At 37.7% G+C, this 25,626-nt stretch overlaps 1 protein-coding gene across 1 annotated transcript in view; it reads right to left on the reverse strand.

Annotated features, from left to right (window-relative positions):
- Positions 1–1,123: 1,123 nt before the first annotated feature.
- MTR (5-methyltetrahydrofolate-homocysteine methyltransferase) overlaps positions 1,124–25,626 on the reverse strand; it is a 49,877-nt gene continuing 25,374 nt past the window's right edge. The window contains 16 exon segments of the mRNA XM_059834599.1: positions 1,124–1,249; positions 1,383–1,495; positions 2,251–2,443; positions 3,653–3,853; positions 6,379–6,575; positions 7,256–7,411; positions 8,619–8,694; positions 9,912–10,010; positions 10,798–10,879; positions 13,797–13,917; positions 14,776–14,843; positions 16,869–16,969; positions 20,654–20,761; positions 21,352–21,504; positions 22,163–22,252; positions 25,405–25,545. Of these exon segments, the coding sequence (XP_059690582.1) occupies positions 1,163–1,249; positions 1,383–1,495; positions 2,251–2,443; positions 3,653–3,853; positions 6,379–6,575; positions 7,256–7,411; positions 8,619–8,694; positions 9,912–10,010; positions 10,798–10,879; positions 13,797–13,917; positions 14,776–14,843; positions 16,869–16,969; positions 20,654–20,761; positions 21,352–21,504; positions 22,163–22,252; positions 25,405–25,545 (1,986 nt within the window). The 3' untranslated portion in view covers positions 1,124–1,162.

Consider the following 25,626-nt stretch of genomic DNA (forward strand, 5'->3'; position numbering starts at 1 on the left):
ACAGATAAACTATTTAAAAGAACATTCTCTTTATAATATTGGTCTTTTCTTTACAATTAGAGACCAGAAAAATGAGGGGTTTCTGTCATAATATTTTACTAAATTAGCATTTAAATAATACCTGAGGCACTTTTCAGAGATTATTAAAAGCTACGAACAATTAGCTCACTCTGAGTTAAATCTAAGCCTACAGTATTAACTGTTTACTTATGATAGCATTGCTACTATTTGCTTTTAAAATCGAGGTACCCAGAAGCTTAAAGAGTTTGTAAAACACTGAAGTCAGCTCCAAGCTTTCTGTCTGTCTACAGTAACAGGTATGCTTCTCTCATATTTTTCACATACAAAAGATTGTTTAAATATGAATTAAGCCTCACAACATAATTGTAAGGTAGGCAGTACCATTACCCTTCATGCAGAGTAGAAACAGACTGTGGCTGTCTGAAAGGAAGAGGAAGCATGAGGTGGACAACTCCATGGGCTCACTCATCCCATTTCATGTTCTGTCATAATACAGCACCTCTAATATTGCTCCAGCACATTGAATTATTTTGATAGTTCTAACTACAGTCATAATCTCAAACTAATTTAAAATCCTCATATTATTCAGAGAGAACAACGTATGTTCCCAATCACAAGTCCTAAACATGGAGCAGACCGATTTTAAAAAAGAAGATCTGTCGTACCTCAGTTGTTCTTGGTCACTCAGTATAAAACCTTTGCTGACTTTACAGAAAAGTCACATTGTATTTCTGTACGTGGACTTGCCAAAACACATCACAGTAACAGAAGTCAAATTCTGTTCTACGTATATCCACCGCCAACGGAATAGAAATTCTTGCCCCTGATTCCAAAGCCTTCCTGAGGACAGGAAAGCTGTGCAGCTTCCGTATCTCACCCTACATCTAGCTGCTCAGCTGGAGCATTTGTGCAAGAAATAAAAATAAATAGAAGTATATTGCTATGACTAAGAGATTTGCAATGCATTCATGGTCCCAAGCCAGGGCAGATTTGAAATATTAAGTTCCTTAAACAAAAATGAAAAACAATCAGACAAGCTATTGGGATGGATGGAAGAAAGCTGTTTTCAGTGGAAAGGATTTTTTTATTCCTTCTGGCAAATAGACCATCAAAAGAAAATGTTCGCCCACAAGTGTCACAGTTATTCAGTATCATATCCCAAAATGGGTCCCAGCCATTTCTCCACCTCTGCCACAGACAAATTTTTTCTCAATGCATAATCTTCAACCTGCAAAGGGATGATAAAACATGATAAAGATTTGGAAACTCCAGCTTTTATAGTTTACAAAATTTTTTGAAACATCTGCTCACAAGGTGTTTTCAAATGCTCTAACACTACCACAACGGACAGCGCAAGTTACCTGATCTTTACATATCTTGCCAACAGCAAAATATTTGGATTTGGGATTGGAAAAGTAGAGGCCAGAAACTGCAGAAGCAGGTATCATTGCTAGTGATTCGGTTAAACCAATTCCTGGAAAAGAGAATGAGACTTTTCTTATTCTCTGAATTGATAATAAGCATAAATTCAGAACCTTTTTTTGTTGGGCAGCTTCAAGCAAACTCAAAACCCAGGAAGCTTTCAGATGAACTAAAACCAGAACCATTTTCCGCTTATTAACTATTAAAAAAATACACATAACTTTAAATACATTGCAGACTTTCATTACAGTATTACTGTCGAGTAACTGTACAGTTTGAAGGAAAAAACTTAGATATTTTGGTAAATTAAATGGGTAACTAGAGATTTTGAAACACAGGAAGATATTTTTGGAATTGTGGAAGTAGCAGTGAAATGTCTGACATGTAAAATATCAAAGGAAAACAAATGGAATTAATTCCTTTTTTAAGAGTCACCATCTCAAGGTTTCTGTGGACCAGGAAACACTCTGCTGAATTGGCTTTTTTCCTGTTTCTATCTGGAATGTCTTCTTGCAACCATAAGGATGCCAGAATTTTTCTCTGTGCAGCAGAACGCTGTTTGCATGCAATCTGCTAATTAGGGACATAACTCCTTCACCAAAAGCACTGGCAGTATTTTGCAAATTCTTCCTTGAATGAGGCAAAATAAAAAAGGCAATGAAAAGGGGAAGACAGCAATTCCCAGAACGGCTTCCGTTTGTTTTTTTCATGTAGCTCTGCACCACCCAATTCGCTGTTTTGCTGGCATTTCAATCTTTCATTCGCATAAAAACAGTCTAAGAACCTTAATAAAGCAGACAGAGGTACCTGTTGTTTCCTCAATGTTTGCAAGTTTCCACATGGTGAGTTTTTCTGTATGGTCAGGCTGGCTTGGATATCCAGGGGCAGGGCGAACTCCCTCATATTTAATTCTGCGTAGGTCAGAGAGATCTAGTTGCTCGGTACTACAGTAAGCCCAAAATTCTCTTCGAACCCTTTCATGGAGCTCCTCAGCAAATGCCTTGGAAGGGAGTGCAAAGATTTTTTTTTTTTTAATTTGCACAGACTGATGCAATAGCTATTTGATTAAGACAAACAATGATAGAGACTTTCTCCCCATTCCCATTTTAATTTTTAAAGGAGCTCTTATCACAGGTGAGAAATTTGATAGCATTAAAATTCATACACACAATTTATTTTGCTAATTCAAGTATTTTAATTTTTTCTCTTGTTGGTAGACAGCGGTTTTTTTCGTTGTCCTGCTTTAAAATCCTACATACACAAAGCAGTAAAGATGTGGACAGGTAACTGGAAAAGATGAAGTTCATTAGCCTATGGTAGTAATACATCATTATAGCACTGAAGTCACTAGGTCTTGACTATCTGGGTACCTCATCCAGGCCTACCTATGGAAGGCCACATCATTCTTGCATACATGCTAGTATCAGATGTAAGCAAGCAGAGGACCTCTCCTCTAGCTGAAAGTGGGCAACAGCTTTTCTTAACTGCCCTTACAGCTTACACTATTTTGCCAGCAATGGTTGCCTTCAGGAGAAATTTCCACTTCAGTAAATATCTTTAGATGGCATCTAATAATAATTTCTGAAACTCCGTTATAGCTTGAAACGCACAACTAGAGCTGACCCCATTTGCATTGCACCGAAGTTGCTGTAAGTTTTAACATGGTTACTTAGGTGTAAGTGTGGGGGCAGGCAGATGGGGATAGAGGGGAAGGAGGGAAGCTTTTTCTAAACCACTTCAGTTAGAGCTTTAAGAGCAGTCCTAAGCCTAAGACATGTTAATTCAAAAGACTTGTACCCTGGATACATCTGCAGGGTCACCATTAAAGTAGAAGGCATGTCTGCAATTCAAGAATATAATTGGTGGGTCACACCTGGGTCCAAATATTCTCATGTAGACAAAACAAGAATTAAAGATAGTTCTTTTTAAACAGTCTTGTTTAAAATCTACTAAATTCTATCAATCATCAAAATCCTCATAAAGAGCTCAGAGATGCTTCTGCAGCTGGAAGATATGGATAGCAGGGTCCCCTTTGGCTCAGAAGAGGACTCTCCTCTCAAGACAATTTCTCCTCTCCAGACAATTAATGCAGAGCATATTTTACAGGCAACAGTCTAAGTTTATGCTGAAACTTGAAACAGCAACCTGTCAAACAAATCTAGTAGACAGTCAGAAAATTTGCAAGGAAACACGTGATAAAACCTCATACCTCTGCCAACCGATCACCAAGAGCCTTCACCATTATGATGTTGTATTCGTCATCCTGTTTCCTAAATTCATTGCATAACTCATCTACACCAAAGCAGGCGACAGCAAACAGGCCTAAGTAGTCACAAATGCCAGAATCCAGTGGTGCAATGAAGTCTGAGAGGCAGTAATATGGATCTGTGCAGGCAGAGTCCTTTTCGGCCTAAAGTAACAAAACCAATGCAATAAATCAGAACATTTTAAAGATATATTAAGTATTACTGCACTATTAATCTAAAGACCAGTATTTTTAAGACTAAAGGGCTTAAGGCATTTCTGACAAACACCTAACTAGTCTTTGAGCCATCATGGCTTTCTTGTACTTGAATTAGAAGAAAAACACCTCTCATTCTGAGGGTGTTTGGATCACTGAAGAACAAAATGTCAAAGGACAGATGCTGTGCTGAACACATATAGAGAGATGTTTTGCTTCTATTTACAGCTAGGAAGATTTAACAGTTTATTTTGCAGACAAATTATTACAAAATAAGGAACACTCTTGTGCCAACCACTGGGTAAGAGGAGGAATTTTCCACCTCTAGCACTCAGATTCCACTTTTGTTAGCAAAACTGATGGTTGATAGTTTGCATCCCAATTATGAAAACTGCAGAATTCTTCAGCAACTCCCATTTTAGAATGGTTGTGAGAGTTTATAAACACTCCTAGTTTCTTATGCTACAAACCATGTGGTCGGTAATCCAGATAAAACAGCACCCCAGGATATAGGTTTATACTAGCCACACACAAATACAAACAAAATGCATCTATCACTACTGAAAAGTTGAATCCCAAGAAAGATTCAAGTGGGTTTATGCAAATCGGAACTATCCCACTCACTGGATCATTTTTCAAAATGGAAAAAAGGGAATAGAAAGAGGTGACTGAATGCTGGCCATAGCACCTAACAGTAAGTTTTACAGTTGAGGATCATATCAGCATTCATTGCAGGAACACAACTGCTACTTAAAAAGTGACACAGCTCTTGTAAATCTACCCAACATACAGAGAGATAAAAGTTATTTCATGGCTATCACTTAGCTGAAGATTCCTCTCCAAGTTTTCTTATTGTATGACAATATTTTAACAATGCTTTCCAGTCACTCCCAACTGCAGTTTTAAAAAACGAACAAAACACCCCCCACTCCCAGAAATGAAGAAAAATGGTCAGCTGTTTCCCTAGTTTCTATAACCTACTAGGTTACAGAAAGTACCATAAAACAAAAAATATCCTTTTTCCACACAGATGAAATCTAAGTTAATTTTAAGGTTCTTTTGTAATTATTACAGTTAAGGACAATACTAAATGCATCTCCAACTTTTAGATTTACATCACATCCTTAATGTCAATTGGACAATGTCATGGTGAGAACTGTGTACTGAAAGGAAGATTTTATATGAGAAACAGGAGTCAATTATTCTCTTCTAATTTGCTCGGGTGAAGCCTCTGCAAAATTACCACGTACACCAGATTGAAAGAGATGCAGCTAAAATACACAGATTCCAGAAAAACAGTACCCACAATAGCACAGAGTTTCATGACCTTAACCTTTAAGAAAAGCCTGAATAAACTGGGAATATACAAGATAAAAAGACTAAGGAAAATAACAGTATTCCAGTAGTAAACACCATTACTAGAAGAACATCAAATCAGATATTGTCCTTGGGAGAACCCGGGGAAAAGGCCAGGAAAAGAAACTGTAGTAAACTTGATTTACATGGGATATCAAAATGTTTAACTAGGTAGTAAGGCCCTGACACAGCCCTGCCTGAATGCTTGTGAGAACAGTTTATATAAACATCTGCCATGGATTGTCAAGATACACTAGCTCCATCCTCCTGGAACAGATAATCTGTTCCAGGGAACTGGAACAGATAACTTGAAGTTATGTATTTCTTAGTAGTTCTGCAATACTGGCACAGGACTGTCCTCATAGAATACTGTACTCCAAAAATTTAAGCAGTTGTTAAATTTGTTTCTGCCATGTTTGATGACTCTGAATATGTGACCTATGAAGAAGCCAAGTCAGAAAGCAGGGAAGAAGGAGAGGCAAAATATCTTGAAAATGTTCAATCTGTTGAAATGAATGCAAATCTAGGTAAGTACGATTCAAGCATGAATACGTAAAATAATGATTCTCTCAAACAGAATTAGCAGCCAACTAACTAATTCTAAACCACCTCTTCCTATGAGGAGTTTTACATAAAAATTAAGACTATCAAAACCAGTTATCTCCATTGAGCTTTATTTTCCAGATATTTTAATTGTAAGTGTTTTTAACCTTTAACACATTCAAGCAGAATTTCTCATCTATGGCAGAACCCAGGGATATTAGAGAATTAAGGTTCATTAGGTTCTAATTTAGCACACACGATCCATGTAATGAATTTATACAGCACAGTGCTTTAGGACATATAAATATTAAAATGAAAACAGAAAACGCTCATCATATCTGAAGATGTCAAATCTATACAGCATTTTGTGCAACTACTACAATGCAAAATACTACAAATACTACAATACAAATACCTGGGTCATCACTAACTGAAAGAAATGGCAAGACAATGGCTGCAGACAGATTACAACAACCATTTTCTGCACAGATTTTAATAGGGCACTTCTGTTACATTCTTGCAATTCAGGGGGAAAAAAAAAATCACTTTATTTAACAAGTGTTCTGTCATTGTACCTGTTGCCTCAAGCCATAAAATTTTGCTATTGGTTCTGAAGATCCCACTGCCTCTTCTACAGCATATAAATGGATATCATCTTGAACACTTTGAGCTGGCCAGAACCCAACCACACCTCTGGCTTGTAATTTCTTTTGATTAATCAATGTTTTCAGTAAATTTTGAGCATCATTATAAACTCTCTTTGCTTCTTCACCTATCAAAAAAAAAAGAGAAAGAATAGGCATGTTTTCACAACTGGCTAAATGGGTTTAAGAATTGCTGAAGATGGGTTCATTTTCCACATAATTCTCTGATGACTGCAACAATCTGTCAGCTACAGCAAACAGAGAGACAGCAGTGTGATTATGTCTACACAGTTGTAAAAACATGTATCTTGAAAAAAAGTTTCAGCCAACACCATTCCAGTAGAGGCAGAGGACAAAGAAAAATATGAGCAACAAAGAACATGTGCGTACAGCTACATTACCACAGTGCAGCAGATCCAGAACACTGGTTTCAGTGTCACCCTTGCAGTTTCATCACGTATTTCAAGGCCTACTGAATAGTTTCAAAAGGAGACAGGGCCCTCTTGCCATCTTCACCCACAACGAGGACACGGATATATTAAGTGCTCTGCTGCCATTTTCTGTCATTAAAATACCTCCCTGTGTTTTGGCAGGTGAATTCTAAATAAGATGATTGAGCATTTTTCCCCATTTATTTTTCAGCCTCACATGCCAACACTAGGTTCACTAAGTGTTGCTTTAAACAAATTATTTCAGTGACACTAGGTTTCCAGGTATTTCCACTATTTCAAAACACTCAGAATCTTAATGCAGCATGGCAGGTCTGTTAGGATTATTTACATGAAGTAAATGCAATTTCAATACTCACCTACAGTTTTATCATTAAAGACTTTAGGGAAACCCCGGTTGGGGTACTTTCCCCTAAGTTGCCAGACGTCAAAGAAAGGCTTCCAGTCAATGTACTCTACCAGCCTCTTCAGGTCATAATCTTCAAAGACTTTTGTGCCAATGAATTTTGGTTTAACTGTAGGAATCAGAAGTACAATCTGACATGATGAAAAGAATTTAATATTGCTCTTATATGTGCAGCATAACTGATGCTCACCAGCCTCCACCACTGCAAATGACCTCTTCCAAAGTAATTGTCTTAGAATTCTCACTGTCATATCATTCCCAAGTCATACCATACTCTACAGTTACAACGTGATTTAAAAAAAAGCACAAAAGGAATATGAAGTTGAAATAGAAAATAGAAGGCCTTTTGTTCTTTCATACAAATCAACACTTATCAGCTGTTGGACTTCTGAACTTATTTCATTGGCCAAAATAGCGGCCAAAACAGAAGACCAAAAAAACCTACACAACTTATTAATACCCAACATATTTTTGGGGCATATACCTTCCAGATTTACAAATCCCGCTTTCTATACACAGGCATATTACATGCTACGGTACTGTAGAATAGTTCTGTAAATTAATATGTAATTTATAAGAACTTTTGCAACCACCACACACTTGTTCAGATGCATGTGCACAAGTGAAAAAGAGAGATGGATCTGTGTTATGATGTAGCCACAAGCTTTGCAGTTGTTTTGCCTGTGCTGTTCAATACTTTATAATACAACCTTTATTAAGATAAGCTATTGAAAATTAGCATCTTGCTGAGTCTCGTAAATGAAATGACAGAAAGCAGTGAAGTGTTAATGTCGCTGCAGGATGCAACTTCCTGTGGAATGCTGTTTATACTTCTAGTCTCTAATTAAAAAAAAAAAAAAATCAAAACAAACCGGTACAGAAACTGATGCAGGAAGGGTAGGAGAAAGTGTAAGGAGGAATTTGATATAAATGCCATGTCACAACATGTGTTCCCTAAATATGGTATAGTAAGCTTTGCAATATAATGAGCCAGTCCGACATTATTTTGCAAAGCAGGCATTAGACATATAGTGTTATGGGTAACTCACTGTTTTAGGAATTTTTTTTCCAATTTTTTCAATAAACTATTAATTTATTTTTTAAATATACTGTGAAAAATATAAAGCAGAAACAGGATGCTCAAATTTATGCAAAAAAAACCCCCTCTGCTCAGACACCAATTTACTCAAGTTGTTACACTACTATATCCTGAAGTTTAAGGAAGCATAATCTAATTAAAAATATATGCAAAATAAATACATAAAATAAAATAAAGGAAAGGCACAGCAACAGCAAACAACAACATTTAAACTGACCTGGTTTATGGCCTGATAACCAGTCATTATGGAAACCTTTTCTTCTAGCTTGCTGTAGAGACAAGTATCTTCTTTCCTGTATGGACATAAAGGTTAATTTCACAAAGCCAGCCATCTTCCAGACAGATAAACTGTCACTGTTGACTTGGTGGTAGAGTTTTACTCCAAATGGTCTTCAGGACAAATCTGACAACAAACAATTTCAGTTCCAACAACTCTCAGTTCACAAGTGTAAAGTAAGATTACATCACAACCCTACCATTTCTTGTATACTACCAATGAAACTGGCCTACAAGACTTCTAGTTCCTCTGAACTACAGTAGAAGTTCCTTTATTACGTCAAATTACATGAAAATACAGGTACAGCAAGATACTCTCCTACTGCCTGCCAAAAGCTTAGGATTGCAGTGACTCCACCACCAGTGACTGCAGCATGCCTCTGGGCAAATTACTGGCTCTTCTGAAAGGCACAGGAAATTTATAGCAACTTCAGTAAGGCCCATGAATTCACTGCAGACCTCTGCTTAAAGGAGAGTGCTGGACTCGCTGATCTCAGCTTAGTGGACTGGTTCCCTGTGCAAAGACGGTCTTAAACTTGGTCAAGACAAATGTCCTCAGCAGGAGGCTTCAAAGCTTATCTTTCTTTATCAAGACACCAGGTAAGAGCCAGATGACTTTCAGCTTGTTTCTGTGTTTATTTACAAAGACGGCCTCAGAGGAACCATATGTTACTTGTTTCCTATTGTTAATTTGCACAGTCCACCTCCACATTTCATTGCTTCCTCCTCTTCACTTTCCTAAAATGGCAGCCTCAGCTCTCTACTTTGAGACTGCTCAGATCCCTAACCTAAACAATATGAACACATCAGGAAAGCATGGTGTTGTAAAATACTCAATAGAGTGTGGCTTAGTACCAGCAAAAGCAACCAGTGCCATTTTAGTTACCCCAGTGTAGGTCCCTGTTTCCAGCTGCTGCTCCAGGAGAGTATTGGTCTCCTGTAGGTTGGTTAAGTTGACATGACTGCCAGCTCCATGGAGATGTCCTAGATACCACTGATTGCCCATTGAGGACAATCAAGAATTTGCCAAGCATTTGATAGAATCTTTCCTTATGGGTTAGAAAATTTGATTTTGTAAGCATTTCTGGAAGTTTTCCATCAATTCTACTGCAAGTTTTAAATCAGCACAAACATACCTGAAGGTCTTCATAAGGAGCTGAAACTGAGATTTAGTAATGAGGGAAATGCTAACCGCTTCAAACAAGAAAAGAAGCTAAAGCAATTATATTTGTACCTTGAGCGACTCATAGTGTTCTTGTCTAATTTCTTCATATTCCTCTAGTATTTCTTCAAAGAAATCATCCTTTACACTTTCATCTAAGAGCTGGGAGCACTGAAAAAAGTAAAGAGAAAGCGCTAAGTACATACTGTAACATACTATAGTAAGGACAGAGTATGAACTTCAGACTAAGCTATCTGTATTTCAAACTCTTGTTTCCAATTACACTTAACAACACTAAACTAAGCCATACAACTAATTTGCAAGCTAGGTTCAAAACATATTTAAGAGTATGATTATTACTAAGAGTACTGCCCTACTACATAGGTAATATAAGCAGAGCCAAGTCTGGCTCTAGAAAGACCTGAAAGAAGAATACTCCAAGACTTTAGACACTGAATAGTCGTAGAAACACCACACAGCTTGGCCTATGTCTTTCCAGCAGGTATTTGCCAGCTAAGACTACCCATTTGTCTGATAGAGAGAGCATCCATCCCAGAAAACTTCAGCCAGACGTTTCATAGTACTAAAGTTGCCCTATCACTAACTTCAGAAATATATTCAAAATAGAGAGAATAGCGTATCACATCTAACCCCATTGCTCTTCACTATAGAACATCTCAGAACTACAGTCAAGGACTCAGAATGAATCATGTCACCCTCACTAGAGAAATGGGCATTTAAATGAAGGTATCCAGTGACAATAATTGACACAAGTCAGATGAGATAACCACGTGGCAGCAAAAAACAACTGAAGCAACAGTAGTTTAGAATCTGGTCTCTGTTGTGGCTCTTCAATTTTCTGCCTTAACATTAAGCCTTAGAGGAAAGGATGAGAGGCACAACAGAAAAACAGGGCATATATTTTTGCATGGATGAGAAACTATAATTTAGAACTTACAACCACAACACTCTTGGATGCATCCAGGACATGAATTACAGGTGCGCTATATCGTGGGGCAATTTTAACAGCTGTGTGTGTTCTTAAATGGAAAAGAAAAAGAGTGAGCATTTCACAACTGAAACAAAACAAACAAACAAAAACGCACAAAAACCCCCAGACAAAAACCCCAGCAAAATAAATCCTGACTTAATGCATAGACCAGAACTTCAAAAGAAGAAAGCAATTCATCCATCTGCTATGCATGGATGACTAAACACAGATTTTAATAATAGGTACATAAACATTTTTCTTCAAAGAGTATCAGAATGCTTCATAAATAATGTGCCAACTCACACTGCCTCGCTGTCTTACCACCTGACTGAAAATCAGCACTCATGAGTCTCAGAAAATTTCAGTGAGAATGTTCCAAACTAAGCCTACCAAAAACTAACAATATTTTCTTAATCTTTTTTGCTCACCTTATTTTTTTTCCCTCCCACATGCTAGTTTCTGGGTCTACGGATCAGCATTAACAGATTTCAGTGAGGATTATTGCATTTCTACGATGCTGTACTTCAAAACCGGAGGCACAAGTTCTCTACTCACCTGAAGAAGGAATTCTGCCAGTGGCCAATAAATATTACTAACTTGCACCTACCTGGTCAGTCAAGTCATTCACATAAAAACCTCCCAATTCATCCAATTATTTAGCATGTACTCATATTCCAGTCCTCATGGAAATACTTCAGCATATAATGAAGAATCACATCTATATTATAGTACTTTGTTGATCAAATTAAAGTTCGGAGTCCTAAACCGAGGCCTAAGCTATCATGTGAAATGCAGCTGGCTACCCCTGTTGCTCAGAGTCCTGGCATACTGTGCAAGCAAGTGCAGGAACAAAGACCTTGCAGGCCAAAGCGCAGTTTGTTTTCTTGAATGCTAAGGTCAAACACCATTTTTTAAATTAATTTAAATCAGAACCCAGGAAGCGATCTTCCACAGCAAAGATAAGATCTCCTTTTTCTTCAGGTTCTGTCAAATATTTAAAGCACTTGACCATGGAGGTTACTGATGACTGTGCAACACAGCTGTGTAACTGTCCAGGATCTTCTTAATTTGCTTCTAGGTGATGCACTTTTGATCTTGGCAGCTCTACTTTTTACAAAAAGATATTGTATCTTCTATTTCGATAGGAACAAACAGGGCATGGTCCTACAATGGCACTGTATCAACTAGTACATACTAATTTTTATTAAAAATAAACATTACCACAATAAAACTGTCACCATTATTTGTCAGCATCTGAGTTTACCAAAGCAGTATAGTAAGAATGCAAACATCATCATTACTGTAAGTTATGAAGAAACTCTATTATGTAGATTCTGAAGGCAAAATCCATCCTCCCTCTCTTTCAAACTAACCTCACTTTCCACCTTTCCAGGTACTTATTGTCTCCTTATTCCAGATAACAATGTCTACTTATTACAGAGAAAAAGTGCAGGTCGTTCTTCATTAGCAACCTCTGACAAGTACACAACCTTCCAGAATGCACACACGAGATTAAGCTTAAGACTGGAAGTAAAATTAAATATGTATTACCAATCCAGTTGTCCATAAAGAATATGTTTACTTGACATACATTTTATAGAAATTGCATGTGTCTGGGCATATGCATAAGTATATATTCATATACAGTTCACATGAATAAAATTATTATTTACGTATACAAAATTATACATATATTCTTCAAGAATTTCCATATTCAAGGACAAAACTAGTGCTGCCTTGCTGTTGGCTACATTCATCTGTGTGAACAAATTCTACAAAATTGTTTGATGCTGGTTATCTGACATCAGTTACTAGGCCACAATGCCCTGTGTACAAACACTAAAAAGATCTGAAGAAAGGGCTCTCCTAAGACTTCCACTTAGAATAAAGATTTTTTTTTCCGCTTTCTTTTTTTTTTAAGAAAACCCCCTCCATGTTTGTTCTCAGTATCAAAGCCATAGGAAAAGAGACTCATATGGAGAAGTAGAAAAAGGATACACTTGAACTAGCATTATAACTACAGGACCAATAAAGACAGATCCTACTCTTCACTGTCTGTCAAATTATGGGACGATTTGCTAAGCCCAAAAATACAGAATACATTGAGCTAATGGTTCTGCTAGAATACGTGCTGCTCTGATAAAGAAAGCAACACTGCTAACAGCTTCCAGTTATGCAAGAAATGACCTCTACAGTCTTCTGAGCTGTCACCTACTCAAGCATACTGTACATAAACCAGTTAGCAAAGCGTGACCCAAGGCTGTTACACATGCCTAAAACACATTTGTGGTAATGTTAATACTAGGTGTCAGTGAGCTGTCAACACTGGTCTTCAGGACATCATAGCAGCTGTATTATTTCATTTGAACAGATCTGAAAGAACAAGATCTCAACAGAAAAGCTCAGTCTATTCAAAGTAAAATGGTAACTACTTAAAGGCAAGAATTTATCACCTATCAGCCTGCTTGAACAGGACTGGGGTCTCAACTCAATCAGCACAGTGCTGAACAGTGATCCAGAAAAACACACCAACTTTCTTAAAGACAATAGCTCCCTGATGTCAACATGTCCATTTCTAGTCTCAAAATCCTGCATTTTCAGAATGCTTTGGTGAATCACAATAGATCATTCAACCCCTCAGAAGAACAGAACTGTATTCATATGCATATGTGAGTGAACTTTTAGAAGGAAATACAATACTTCCACATACAATATATGCTTGCAAAATATGTAACACTTGCAAAAATGAAATGTTTAAGAGGTCCATTATTTTTTGTGTCCTATTTACATTTTACCTCTACATTTTAGGACTTCTGCTCTAAGAAATATACAAGAAATATACATACCAGTATGTGTGTTGGGGGAAAATGAGGGAAAGGGAGAGGGAAATGGCTCTAAATTTTCTTTTTCCCTGGTTAACACTATTTTCATACATATTCCCCATCTTCCCAACTGAGATATCTTACTTAGAAGTAGTTGCTCCTCCAATCAGCAAAGGAATCTTTATTGCCAATCTCTCCATTTCCTTGGCGACAAAAATCATTTCATCCAAGGAAGGGGTGATGAGACCAGAGAGGCCAATTATATCTATTGCAAATTTACAAACATAGATACACAAAAGGTTTAGCAAATCCACTCCAGAAAGACACAGATATTATTACAGAAAGCGTTTCTTTCATACATCAGACAGCTTCATGCATCAGACAGAAAATAGTGATATAAAAAGCAGGGTAGTTGCTAGTCTAGAAGCAAGGTTTGACCTAATTAGAAAGTGAAAGCTTTCCAAGAATGAAAGTGATTCCAAATCCCCAGTTTAGGCTATTTCTCAAACAGTCTTCACAGCTGCTGAAAACCTACTGCTCTAGTTTCAGCAATAAATATACAGTACTTCTGATTAGCAAGCTTCAAACCTCAGAAGTTCGGCAGTGAGGAGGGAAATAAGACAAAAAATTATAAGTGCCGCTCTTAGAAACAGCAAACGCCTTCGAACTTCACCGCCTATGTTCCACCCAAATCACCTTTTCCAAAATGCAATAGGCTGTTTCAAAACAACTGTAACTTGTTTCAGAAAGTTCATTATTTATCAGAACAATTAATTCCTGATTTCACACTCACTGATCTGGCAGGCTGAATGCCAAGTTCTTTTACTGATTTAAGACCCAACACAAAGTTATTTAACCTTTCCAAGTCTCCATTTATCCTTCTGTAAAACAAATACTAAAACATCTCTCTTGCAGTTGTCCTTTTGATACAGGTTTTCAGTTCCTCAGGCTAAGTTTCACAGAATTTCCAAATAATTATTACAGTTAATGCAAAAGTTCTGGTTTATCTGAAGATAGTCTCGCCAAATCATAGACAGCATAGGAATGCAATGAGTAGCAATAAATAATGCGAGTGCGGTTTAAAATCAAACAATTGAGAAGTACTAATGAAATCACTCTATACCTGCTTTATTCTCAACAGCAGCTCTCAATATCTTATCACATGGAGTCATGACTCCTAAATCAATAACTCTGTGAAAAGAAGTGAGATGACATAAGATTCTTTAACAAACAGGTCAAATTTCTGCGAAAGGGCAAATACATTCTCTTACTGTAAATTACTGACCTAAAATGGAAGTTAAAATTGAGATTTTTATTTGTTTGTTTGTTGCTCTTAAGACCTCTGTTGGGAATTTTAATATAGGAAATACCTCTGGGTCTGGCAAAATTTTCAATACATCAGAGTTCCAAATGATACAGTAGATAAGAAAATTCAAGTGTAAGAGGCTTTTTTTAAAAAAATATTTTTTTGTCGTTGTACTGAGTCTGGCTGAGATGGAGTCAATTTTCTTCCTAGCAGCTGGTATGGTGCTGTGGTTTAGATTTGTGACCAAAACAACGCTGGTAACACACTAATGTTTTAACAATTGCTGAACAGTGTTTGTCCAGCATCAAGGCCTTCTCTGTTTCTCACTCTAACCACCCAGGGAATAGATTGAGGAGTGCACAAGAGGTTGGGAGTAGACACAACCAGGCAGATGACCCAAGCTAACCAAAGAAATATTCCATGGCATATGTCATGCTCAGCAATAAAAAGGGAGAGGAAGAAGTTTAGTGGGGGTTAGACATCTTTTGCTCAGGAACTGGCTAGGCATCAGTCTACCCGTGGGGAGGTGGTGAGTGATTGCCTTTGCATCACTTGTTTTGTTTTTTCTTTCTCTTTTCTTCCACTTCTCCTTCACTTATTAAACATTTTTTTTATCTCCACACACAATTTTTCTGGCTTTTATTCTTCCTTTCCTCTTTCCCAACCCCAGTAAGGTTGGCTGGGTGGAAGTGAGTGAATGGCTGTGTGGTACTTAGCTGCCTACCAGGGTTAACCAACAGCACTGGCATTTCTGAAGTTATTTGGACAATACGAAAAGGTTTTGTGGACATGATTATGTCAGGAACATAAGAAGATTCACATCAAGGGATTTTTTGCCTTATTGAAGCATACATTTTATGAAATGAGACACTGCACTTCCTTTGCTAGCATTTTATTCCTATTAACCCTAGCCATTGCCAAGGTTTTTATTTTTTTCAAGTAAGCCACCCCAGCCTGCTAGTTTCATTCCTCCTCACTCATATCATGGTGACTGAAAACACTATGGCTTCAGTTCAGTCTAAATAAAGCACAAGAAAGCCTGAAATCAATTGACAAAATTTCAAGAGATAATGACATGGAATATACTACATATACACAGCACTGCTACTGGCTTCAACCCTTTATGTTTTAAAATAAAGGGATCATTTCGGCTCTTTTTAGAGCAAATTACAGCCCCAAGTCAAAAACAAAACTAAAGGTATGAACAGTAAGGCAGAGTTCCAAAGCAGATTCAGCTTTGCACAACATTTGACAGACACTTGACAAAAGGCTCTGATGGAAATGTGACCATTCATTCCAACACTGTTGCCAACCCTGCTGCATGTACATAGGCCTTGAAAGAGCTGACTTTTTTTGAAGTTCTGACTTTTGAAGCGGAAAACCAGGACAAGAATATCATCTCTTATTTAAGAAAAACATACCCCAGTGAGTTTTTAAAACCTCATCGTTAACAGCTCGAAAAACATATTAAAAGGTTCATTCGAATCTTACAAGACTTCCTTTTCCCCAACACAACCCACAGGTATTCTTGCCTACTACAATTGTCCTATCTGATTTCTTCAGACATTATACTTACATGTTTAAGACATTATACTTATTATATTTAACTAATATAAAACAAATACAAAAATTGATGCTCTCATCTACGTTTCAGTTGATGTTAAACTGTATTCACCTCAGATGCCAATTTATTAGGCAAAAATGTATTAAAAGAGGAGGCTATACTCCCTCTTGCCTCCCCATTAGTAATAGCTGGTATGATCTGTGTTCCTGACCACAACTTGGGAAACAGAGGATAGTTCCCAAGAAATGCCCACCTCTGTTATCACCACAGCTGCAGCTAGCCTAATACATTAATTCGCTAGCCTTATACAGTTGTGTTCCCAGCTACCTAATGTTAGTCTCTTTACCTGAAGTTGTTGCAGCCCAGAACAACTGCCACAATGTTCTTGCCGATATCATGTACGTCTCCTTTCACAGTTGCTAGTACTATTGTACCATGATAAGGATCCTGAAAGTTGAACAAATAACACAGGAGTTAAATTACTGGGAAGCCTCAGTATGTTTTCACAGATCCTTCAACAGCGCAATCCTAATCCATGACCGAGACTCCTATTGTAGTACAAGCAATTACAAAGGGTAGTAGAGCTAATATAGTCAATATTAAAAACTATTTTAAAAGATCCAGGTAATAAAAACTTGCACAAGAATTATTCTTGCAAATTGCATGCATGTTATTCAAAAATCCGTGTTTAAAAACACAAAATGGCAGATAAAAATTTCAGATCTGGATAGCATTTTGTGCAGTGCAGTAACTGAACTCCTAAGGTATCTCTGCTCCAAATATAAACCTCACCAATAAAGAGTTTAAATAGATTAAATACTTAGAACAAAAGGGTATGAACACTCATAATTACATGCCTGTTTGTGCATCAAGAACAATCTCTCAATGCAATGCTGAGAAGAATGCGAGAAATTAGCAAAAGCAGAAGGGACTAATTTTTCATGCAACACGAATAGGAAGGGAGACGTTTCAGTGCAGTGATCAGGCTACTTCAGACTACCCAAGCTGAGCAGACAGGCTGGAAAAAGGATCTCCTTGAAGAAAGGAAGCTGTACTGTCATGAACTGGTCCTAGGCTAGACAGCATTCAGCCCTGACAAAGGTGTTCTACCAGCAGGGCAACAGTGGAACTTCCTATAGCAATTCTCCACCAGGACACAGGCCTTTGCAATACATTTTTAGTTGTGTAATCAGTGTTGTCATTTGGAGCACCTCCAGGCTATCAGAGTGCATGTTTGAGTTGGTACAGGATCAGATGCCACTAACAGACTACTCAAATTCTACAGAATTTACATAAAGTGGAAACCTGAGCATATTCTATGTGAAACTAAAAAATATTTTCCCAGCCAGTATCTCATCTCCTTTGCAGTTGGCAGAACTGGAGGATTAGATCCTTCTATGAAGCATGTTATATTTCTTGACAGTATCAAGTAGCTCTCTACTTGATGAACATACATTGCCTTCTGTAGTTGCAATTTTCTGGGGGGAAAAAACTTTATATATTACCAAGAGTAACACTAGCATTTCCCATGGTACTAACACATTTGTTGAATAAAATTCCTGGAACCACTCACCAATGCTGCTGTTTACTAAAATCTATTATCTCCCCAGTACTCCTGTTTTACAGAAGACCGGGGAACAGAGAAGGCAAAATGGAGGTCTGCAAGTCAGCCATCTCAGTACATCAATAAAAAAATTTGCAGCTGAAAATATACTGCTGGAACGTAAGAGAAAACTGGGGAAAGAGATTAATCAAGGGCTGGGGGAAGAACAAAAAGTGCTGCCCACATGTATCATATCCAATAACTACTGACGATTTAACTAGAGATTGATATCCAAGAAAAAAAAAAATGCATTTACACATGAGAAGAGGGAAAATCTATGCTGGGCAGCAAACACATGGGCCAGAGCACATGCTATTTTAAATAAACCCTATTTAAGGCACACTGTAATTTCAATTGTCTCAAGCAAGGAGGTCCTCAAGTTCTGGGCACACATCCAAAGGGCTTCTTTTTTTTAATGTTGATAGGGATCTACAGCCACAGCTATTTATCCTCAAATGTAACTATCAACGCTTTGCATTTCCTGGCAGTCTGTGACTAAAACTGTCCTGGAGGTTACAGTAGCCTGGGTAACATCAGACAGATCAGCTACCAGAGTCTGCAAATCATTTTCCTTCAAGTCAACATCTAACTTTGGAGATAGATGCAGCTGTTTTTTTCCTCTCTCACCAATTCTCTATACAGTGACAACATTTTTTTGAGGAAGAAGGCATTATATCCCCTGCCCAGATGACGGCAGAGGAAGCAGGAGGACAGAAATCCTACTTTTTCCCTCCTGCTCTCTTCAGCCACACAGAATATCTCATAATCTCTTCAGAGTGCTTGCTATATTTTTAAGAACCTCTCAAATTCCACTTCACTTCTTTTTAGACAGAGAATTAAGTGCCAGAGGGTTCACAGTAGATCCTAATCCAGTGCTCATGGAAGCAATGGGGTAATGATTTTCACTGACTTCAAACAGCATCAGAACAAAACAGAAGGTGCCAAATACCAGCATTGTCATCTGAATTAAAATAAAAAAGAACAGCATGAGCAGAAGAGAGATGACACATAGAAAGGTGACTCATGACAGCCAGAGAACAGATCCGCTTGAGATACTGGAGAGAAGACACCTTCTTCATCCAGAAAGAGCAGGGGAAAAGAGACTAGGCATTATCCTTCTTCCATTAAGATTAGTAAGGTTTGATTATCAGGTCATCTTTCTTTCAAAATTATTTGCTGTATTCATTACATTTATGCTGGACAATCACACAACAGATGCACAGCAAATGTAAAGGGACAGTGTAAGAAGATTACAAGGAAAGAATTAGGAACCATTTGAAAATCCACAAAAGGGAAACCAAAGGAAATACACAAGTATCACAGTTTAGAGAAATTCTGCTAGTCTTCCTTTTTTTTTTTTGGTGTGTTAAATACCAGATTCTGGTAACAGCTATTGTCTCTGAGAACTCATGAAGACAAGGTAAGGTTCCACAGGACTAAAGAAAAGTAAATGTACATCAAACCTGAACTTGCTAGTCAGACAAAGACAAGAAAAGAAGAAAAGAAGAAAAGTATTTAACAACCAAAACTGTAAGCACCTATCACATTATAAATATAGTAGAAAACAGCAGACATTATTTAAAAAGGGATTTTGTCCGCTTCATCTGACTTCTCTTTTCTACTGAATAGAATCTTGTCAGTATGGAGAAACATGGGACATCCTGTGTTTTCATTTTCCAATGCTCCTATCACATATTCCATTAACCAAGTTTGGAAGAAATTACTTAAAGGTAGTTGATAAAACTATTGACAGGCATCACCAACTGTTGGCTGTGAAACAGGAAATGCTATGAAGAAAAGGCCCACAAGGATCTAAAAATCACTGGATATTTTCAAACATATATATTTCATGTATTATATAAAAAGTAGTCTTCAGAAACTGGTGGAAAACCACACATATGAAAAGACAACTATATTCAGACCCTGTTTTCATAAACACTTGTCCCCTGCAACTTGGTCATGGCTATGCATGCAATGAGCATACTATTCTATCATAACAAGAGGTCTCAAAGTCATGATCTATGAAGAAAAAGGATGGAAGAATTTGGTTTGTTTAGCTGGGAGAATGGTCAGGGTTAGGGGGAAGGGAAGAGTTGAATAAAGAGAAAGATGGTAACAGGCTTTGAACATGCAAAAGGAAGTTCCATAGTTCATTGAGGGCAGAAGTAGCAGAAGCAAACAGCAAAATTTGCCATAAAGTTAGAAGTACCATAAATAAATAACACTAGAATTAAATGCCTTACAAAAATAAAAGAAATAAGTAACACTGGTATAAAGGGCCTACAAAGGCTTACGGCATCCTTCAGGAAACTTGTGACAACAGCTTAGGCACACACCAAGCAGAGTTCCACAAAATCTGCACTTCATGAATTTCAGACCTACTTCAAATTATGCTAAGATTGTCAGTTTCCATATGACTGCATCAACTCTCCAGCATGAAAGCCGAATAAATGTCATCAGCTGAAAATATTTCAGTTTTTGTCATGGCAGGCTATGAAAGAGTTATGGCACAAAGGACTGTGTCTTGCCTCTTCCTCTATGCTGCCTTGTTTGGCTCTCCTTTCCTCTCTTTCTTTTTCCATATAGGGAATAAGGTGGCCAACTGCTTTCTTCATAACTCGAGCAGACTTTATCACCTACATAGATAAATTGGGGGGGGGGGGGGGGAATAAACAATAAAGAATAAACATCAGGTATAGGAATAGCCTCAGATTTCTCATAGCTTTATTTTATACCCATTCAAACAATAAACAAAACTTCATTTACAAACCCAGATTCAAGCTTTGCAGAGCATTCTGTGGTGGCAGGCTGCTGGCCCTACTAGACTAAGGGTCTACACATAACACCTGCTTTCACAGTGCAACCTCTCAGACCACTCACGAAAGAATTGGAAGCTACAAACAGGCCCAGACTTGGAAGGTGCTAAACACAGCAATTTTTATTTGGAACTTTTTCCTCTCTTGCTCTTTTTCACAGGCCCAAACTTAAAACTGTATTTCAAATAAAGCAAAAACACCCAGGAAAAAAGGAAACAAACATTTAAAACTACATAAAGAAAGTCAAGTTCCAAAGTAAAGAAAAAATAGGGCTGCTTCTTAGCAGCACCTGAATTTTCAAAATTCACGTGCTATATCTGAAAAAACAGCCAGCACAGAATGTTTTGGCTACAGTTTACAACGCTGGTTTTTGCAAAATAGGAAAATATATGAAATCATTCTCTCATTACCTGAGGCAGAAACATCTTTCCAGCACCAAAAAGATCACCAACAATCTTCATGCCATTCATCAAAGGTCCTTCAATTACATTTAGAGGTCTAGGATATTTTTCCTGATTTAATCTTGCTTCTTCTGTATCTGCAGTGACATACTTTTCAATGCCCTGGGAAAAAAATTGAGAAGCTTTTCTCTTGCTAGAAGCTTTTCTCTTGCTAGAAATACAGATTTTATTTAGTTGCCTTGTGCCCCCAAAAAATCACAATGAAAGTACAAACAGATTCTTTAGATACTGCTAGTCTTTAAGAATACCTCAAACGTGTATTTAAAAGAGGTTTTCTTAGGAAACAAAACACTGTGGTTCTTAGACATATAAAGTTATACAAAACAAGAGTCCCCAGTATTAACAGGTTTGTATGTTTTTCTTAACCATGCCATAAGAAAAACCAAACATTCAAAGATTGCTTCCTCAGCACAAGTGCCACTCAGTGCAGTACTGTTAACGGACCAAAAAAAAAAACACCCTAGGAAGTAAAAGCAGTATGTTAGAAAGTAAAAGCAGTATGTTACTACCAATACTAGCAGAATAAAATATTAAGGGTCAAAGACTTCAACTTGTGAAATTTAAAGACAAATCACCACAATTTTCTCTGTTATTAAAATTAATTAAATATATTAATTAAATATATTATTCATTATTAATTCATAGCTTTCAAAAGAATGGCAGTTGAAGAATTTTTAAAGCCAAAGGTGTCCCTTAAAGTCTGAGCTGAGACCACATCTCTGAGCCCTGATGGGTAGAAAAATTTTCTCCACAGATTCACCTTTATGAGAGCATATTCCAGCCTTTCCTCCACAGAGCTTTTCCGCCACTCGTCAGTCTGTACAACTTTTCTTCCTCCTTGGGCATGATTCTGAAGAGGAAAGACATCCATAGGAGCTTGCAAGCATAAAAAGTACAACCACGAACTTTATTTTTAGAAAAGTGATGATGATTTCAAGTACTGACCATTAAATAATTTTAGATTACTCAAAAGGTTTTTTATATACATGCAAATCATATAGCAAACACCTGCGATCTACTACAAAGACTTAGGGGTCTACATCCCAAAGAGAATATAATCTCAGTGAAGATGTAAACAAAACCAACAAAGAAAAAAAAAAAGAGGGAACAGTTTATTAATTTTCATGCTCTTACAAATGATGAAATGACTAATCCTAAGGGTTTTACTTCTGGGAACATAATTTAAATTGATTCCTGGCCCACACACTACACTTCATTTTAAAATTTTAATTAATTTGGCACTAATTCAGTTTCTGCTGGAATAGGTTATGTTATTCCATATCATGGATGTGTTTTCAATCAGGCGGCCTGCAGAACTACTGTTTCTCATGCACACAGACCGTCCCAAATCCTTGCACACTCTCTTTGCCTTACACTCACACTCCCCTTTGCTATGAATGCAAAGGCCAAAAGGGCTTCACAACGCAAGAAAGCTTGTAAGCACCCACTCCAGGGAGGCTTGTTGAAGAGCATGCTATCCATTACTTCAACCACCACACTTCAGGCAAATAATTTCTTTTACTCCATCGGTTATTCCACATAATCTGACATCTTTCGGTCCTTACGAACCTCCTATACTTTTGAGTGCTCATAAGCAAGTTTTAAAAATAGAGCCATGGGAAAAGTCATGGACGCAAGATCTCACTCAGAAGAACAGAAACCAGAAAAAGTTTTCATTCATGTTTATATGAATGTTAGCTAACTTGACAGCTTCTCGTTGCCAAGCTTTATTCCACTCATAGGTCTACTTTGTACAAAGGGAATGAAAGAAGGAGGAAAATGTTGCCCAGAGAGGTTGTACAGTCTCCGTCTTTAGTTATATTAAAAACCCAACTGGACACGGCCCTGAGCAACCTGCTTTTGTTGATCCTGCTCTGAGCAGGGGCGTTGTACTAGATGATCTTCAGGGGTCCCTTCCCACCTCAGCCGTTCTGTGATTCAATGAAAAGGTACGAAGTGCTCCTCAACCTCTGGCCAGGCACTTTGGCATGGGACCCATCCCAACCTAAAAATAACCCATGAAGCTGTAGGGTGGGCATGCAGGGACCACGGTGGCAAGCACTACATGCAGTTCTTTAAAAACAGGATGATTATACTGCATGCTGAGGATGAAAAGACCTGCCTTTGGAAGCACAACTCCCATTGCCATAAATGGGACAAAGTTTCAGTTTGATAATGTCAGCAGCTATACATTTTATGGAAAATGTTTTTTTAATCTCAGACTTCAAATGAAGACTGATCTCCTAAATCTGCAAGGATTAAGTTCCTCATTTTTCCCCACAGGTCTAGCATTTAAACAACTGGCAAGGTACATTACTATTACCTGAAGGAACTAGGAGGAAACTTCACTGGCGCTCTATTAGAGGTGCGATACTTGAAATGGAACTGCACATTCTATGCTCTTTGTGCAGAATAAACTGCAGTAATTGGAAATAAAAAGAACATATGCACTTACTGACTAATGAATATGCTTTTGTGTTAAAAAAAACCCTTTAGACAAAAGAACTTAGAGCCATTCAATTCCACTATATCAGAGGAAGGTCGGAATAAATATTTTGAAATACCCCTCAAACTCCAAAACCTTATTTAATAATCCTTCTCATTGACTGTAAGTGACTATCTCTTTGGACTCTCACATTTGTCCAGAGCCAAGATGAAATCCAAATCAGGATGCTTACCTCCACTGAAAACCTGAAAGTTGTAAAATTTTACGTTAAATTTTAGTACAGCTTTTAAAGAGGTTTTGAATCAAGAGTGTCTCTTTTGCAAATGGAGGCTGTTTTACTCCCACAAAAAAAACTACCACCATGAATAAGAGCAGACTCCAACCATGGCTTCCCAAACTTCTAGACCCAGAAGGAGTCGTCATCCACTTCCATTTCTACTTTTCATGCTCCATTTGAATTCACATTCTGCCTTCTGCAGAAACACTGCTTAAGCAATCCCTTTCTAATTCCCTTTCTTTTTTTTATTCCTCTTTATGCAACCCTGAATACCCTAATGGTAAAACTCTGGTTATACAGACAAGATCACTCCCAGGTGAATTGCTTAGACATTAAGAGCACCACCTAAAACAGCCTAAGCACAAGGGATAGGGAAAGTCTTCCTGTACGGGTTTTCAACACATTGCCACTGTTTTTAAAAAGCATGCACCACCACAGGGCAAACTACGTACCAACTGAAGCTGTGCACAGAAATAGTAACCCCAGGAGCTACAAAACAGGCATGTAAACCTTCTTGTGCACTTAAATCTAAGAGCCACCTAACCCAGAGAGATTTTTGCTCTATATTCTGTTCAGAACAGGATTTCACCAGTTGTCTTATGGCTGATAATCTGGAAACCTTCAGGTGTGTAATCTTTGTCTTTTATCACCACTGTCATTACAGCATCTCAAAAACACTAAATAGCTGATCCTCACTCTTGACATGAGTTAGGTGAACTGGAAGTCTATGGCACAGCCAGGAACTGCAAGCAAGTACTTTACCTTTTACACATACTCCAAGCAAACCATTACCACCAGAGAGACAGGTTTACTCTTTGTCTCCCACAGTGCACTTGTCAATTAAGCTCCAGCACCAAGATTTGCTTCAGTTGTGGGTTGGCCTTTTCTGGTTTTTGTGTGGTTTTTTGTTTGTTTGTGAAGGTTTTTTTGGTTTGGGGGTGGGAGTTTAGTTGGGATTTTTTGCCTTTATTGTTTTTGGGTTTGGGTTTTTTTTTTTTTAAAAAGAATGCCTATGCAGCTTGGTCTCGTGAAGCATATGAAGAGCTCTGGTGCAGGATCTTTCAAGGCATCTATGAAATTGGAGAGGCTCAATCTACCACAAAGTTCATATTTTATTCTATATTAATAACTGAACCACTTGTAGTATAACTAGTAACTTCTAACACCCACTGTTAAATTGACATGTGCATTTATAGGCTGTTCTACCTATCATCAGCAGGGAGGTGTTAAGCCCAGGTGCTAAGCTAACTGCTATTCAAAGCTTAAAATTGGAAGTTACCTGAGCATAATGTAAAAGTTTCTCTGTTGCATCAGGATCTTTGTTCCAGATTAGATTCTCACACAGGTGTAGCAACTCCTTGTGGATATCATCATACACTGGTAGATTCCCAGCATTCACAATTCCCATGTCCATGCCATACTGAAAAAAAAAAAACATACAGAATTCCCCAACCAGGGCTGTCAGACATAGCACTGCACATCCACCCAGTGCAAACATATG

Source organism: Gavia stellata, chromosome 2, assembly GCF_030936135.1.
Source record: "Gavia stellata isolate bGavSte3 chromosome 2, bGavSte3.hap2, whole genome shotgun sequence".
NCBI classification, from domain to species: Eukaryota; Metazoa; Chordata; class Aves; order Gaviiformes; family Gaviidae; genus Gavia; species Gavia stellata.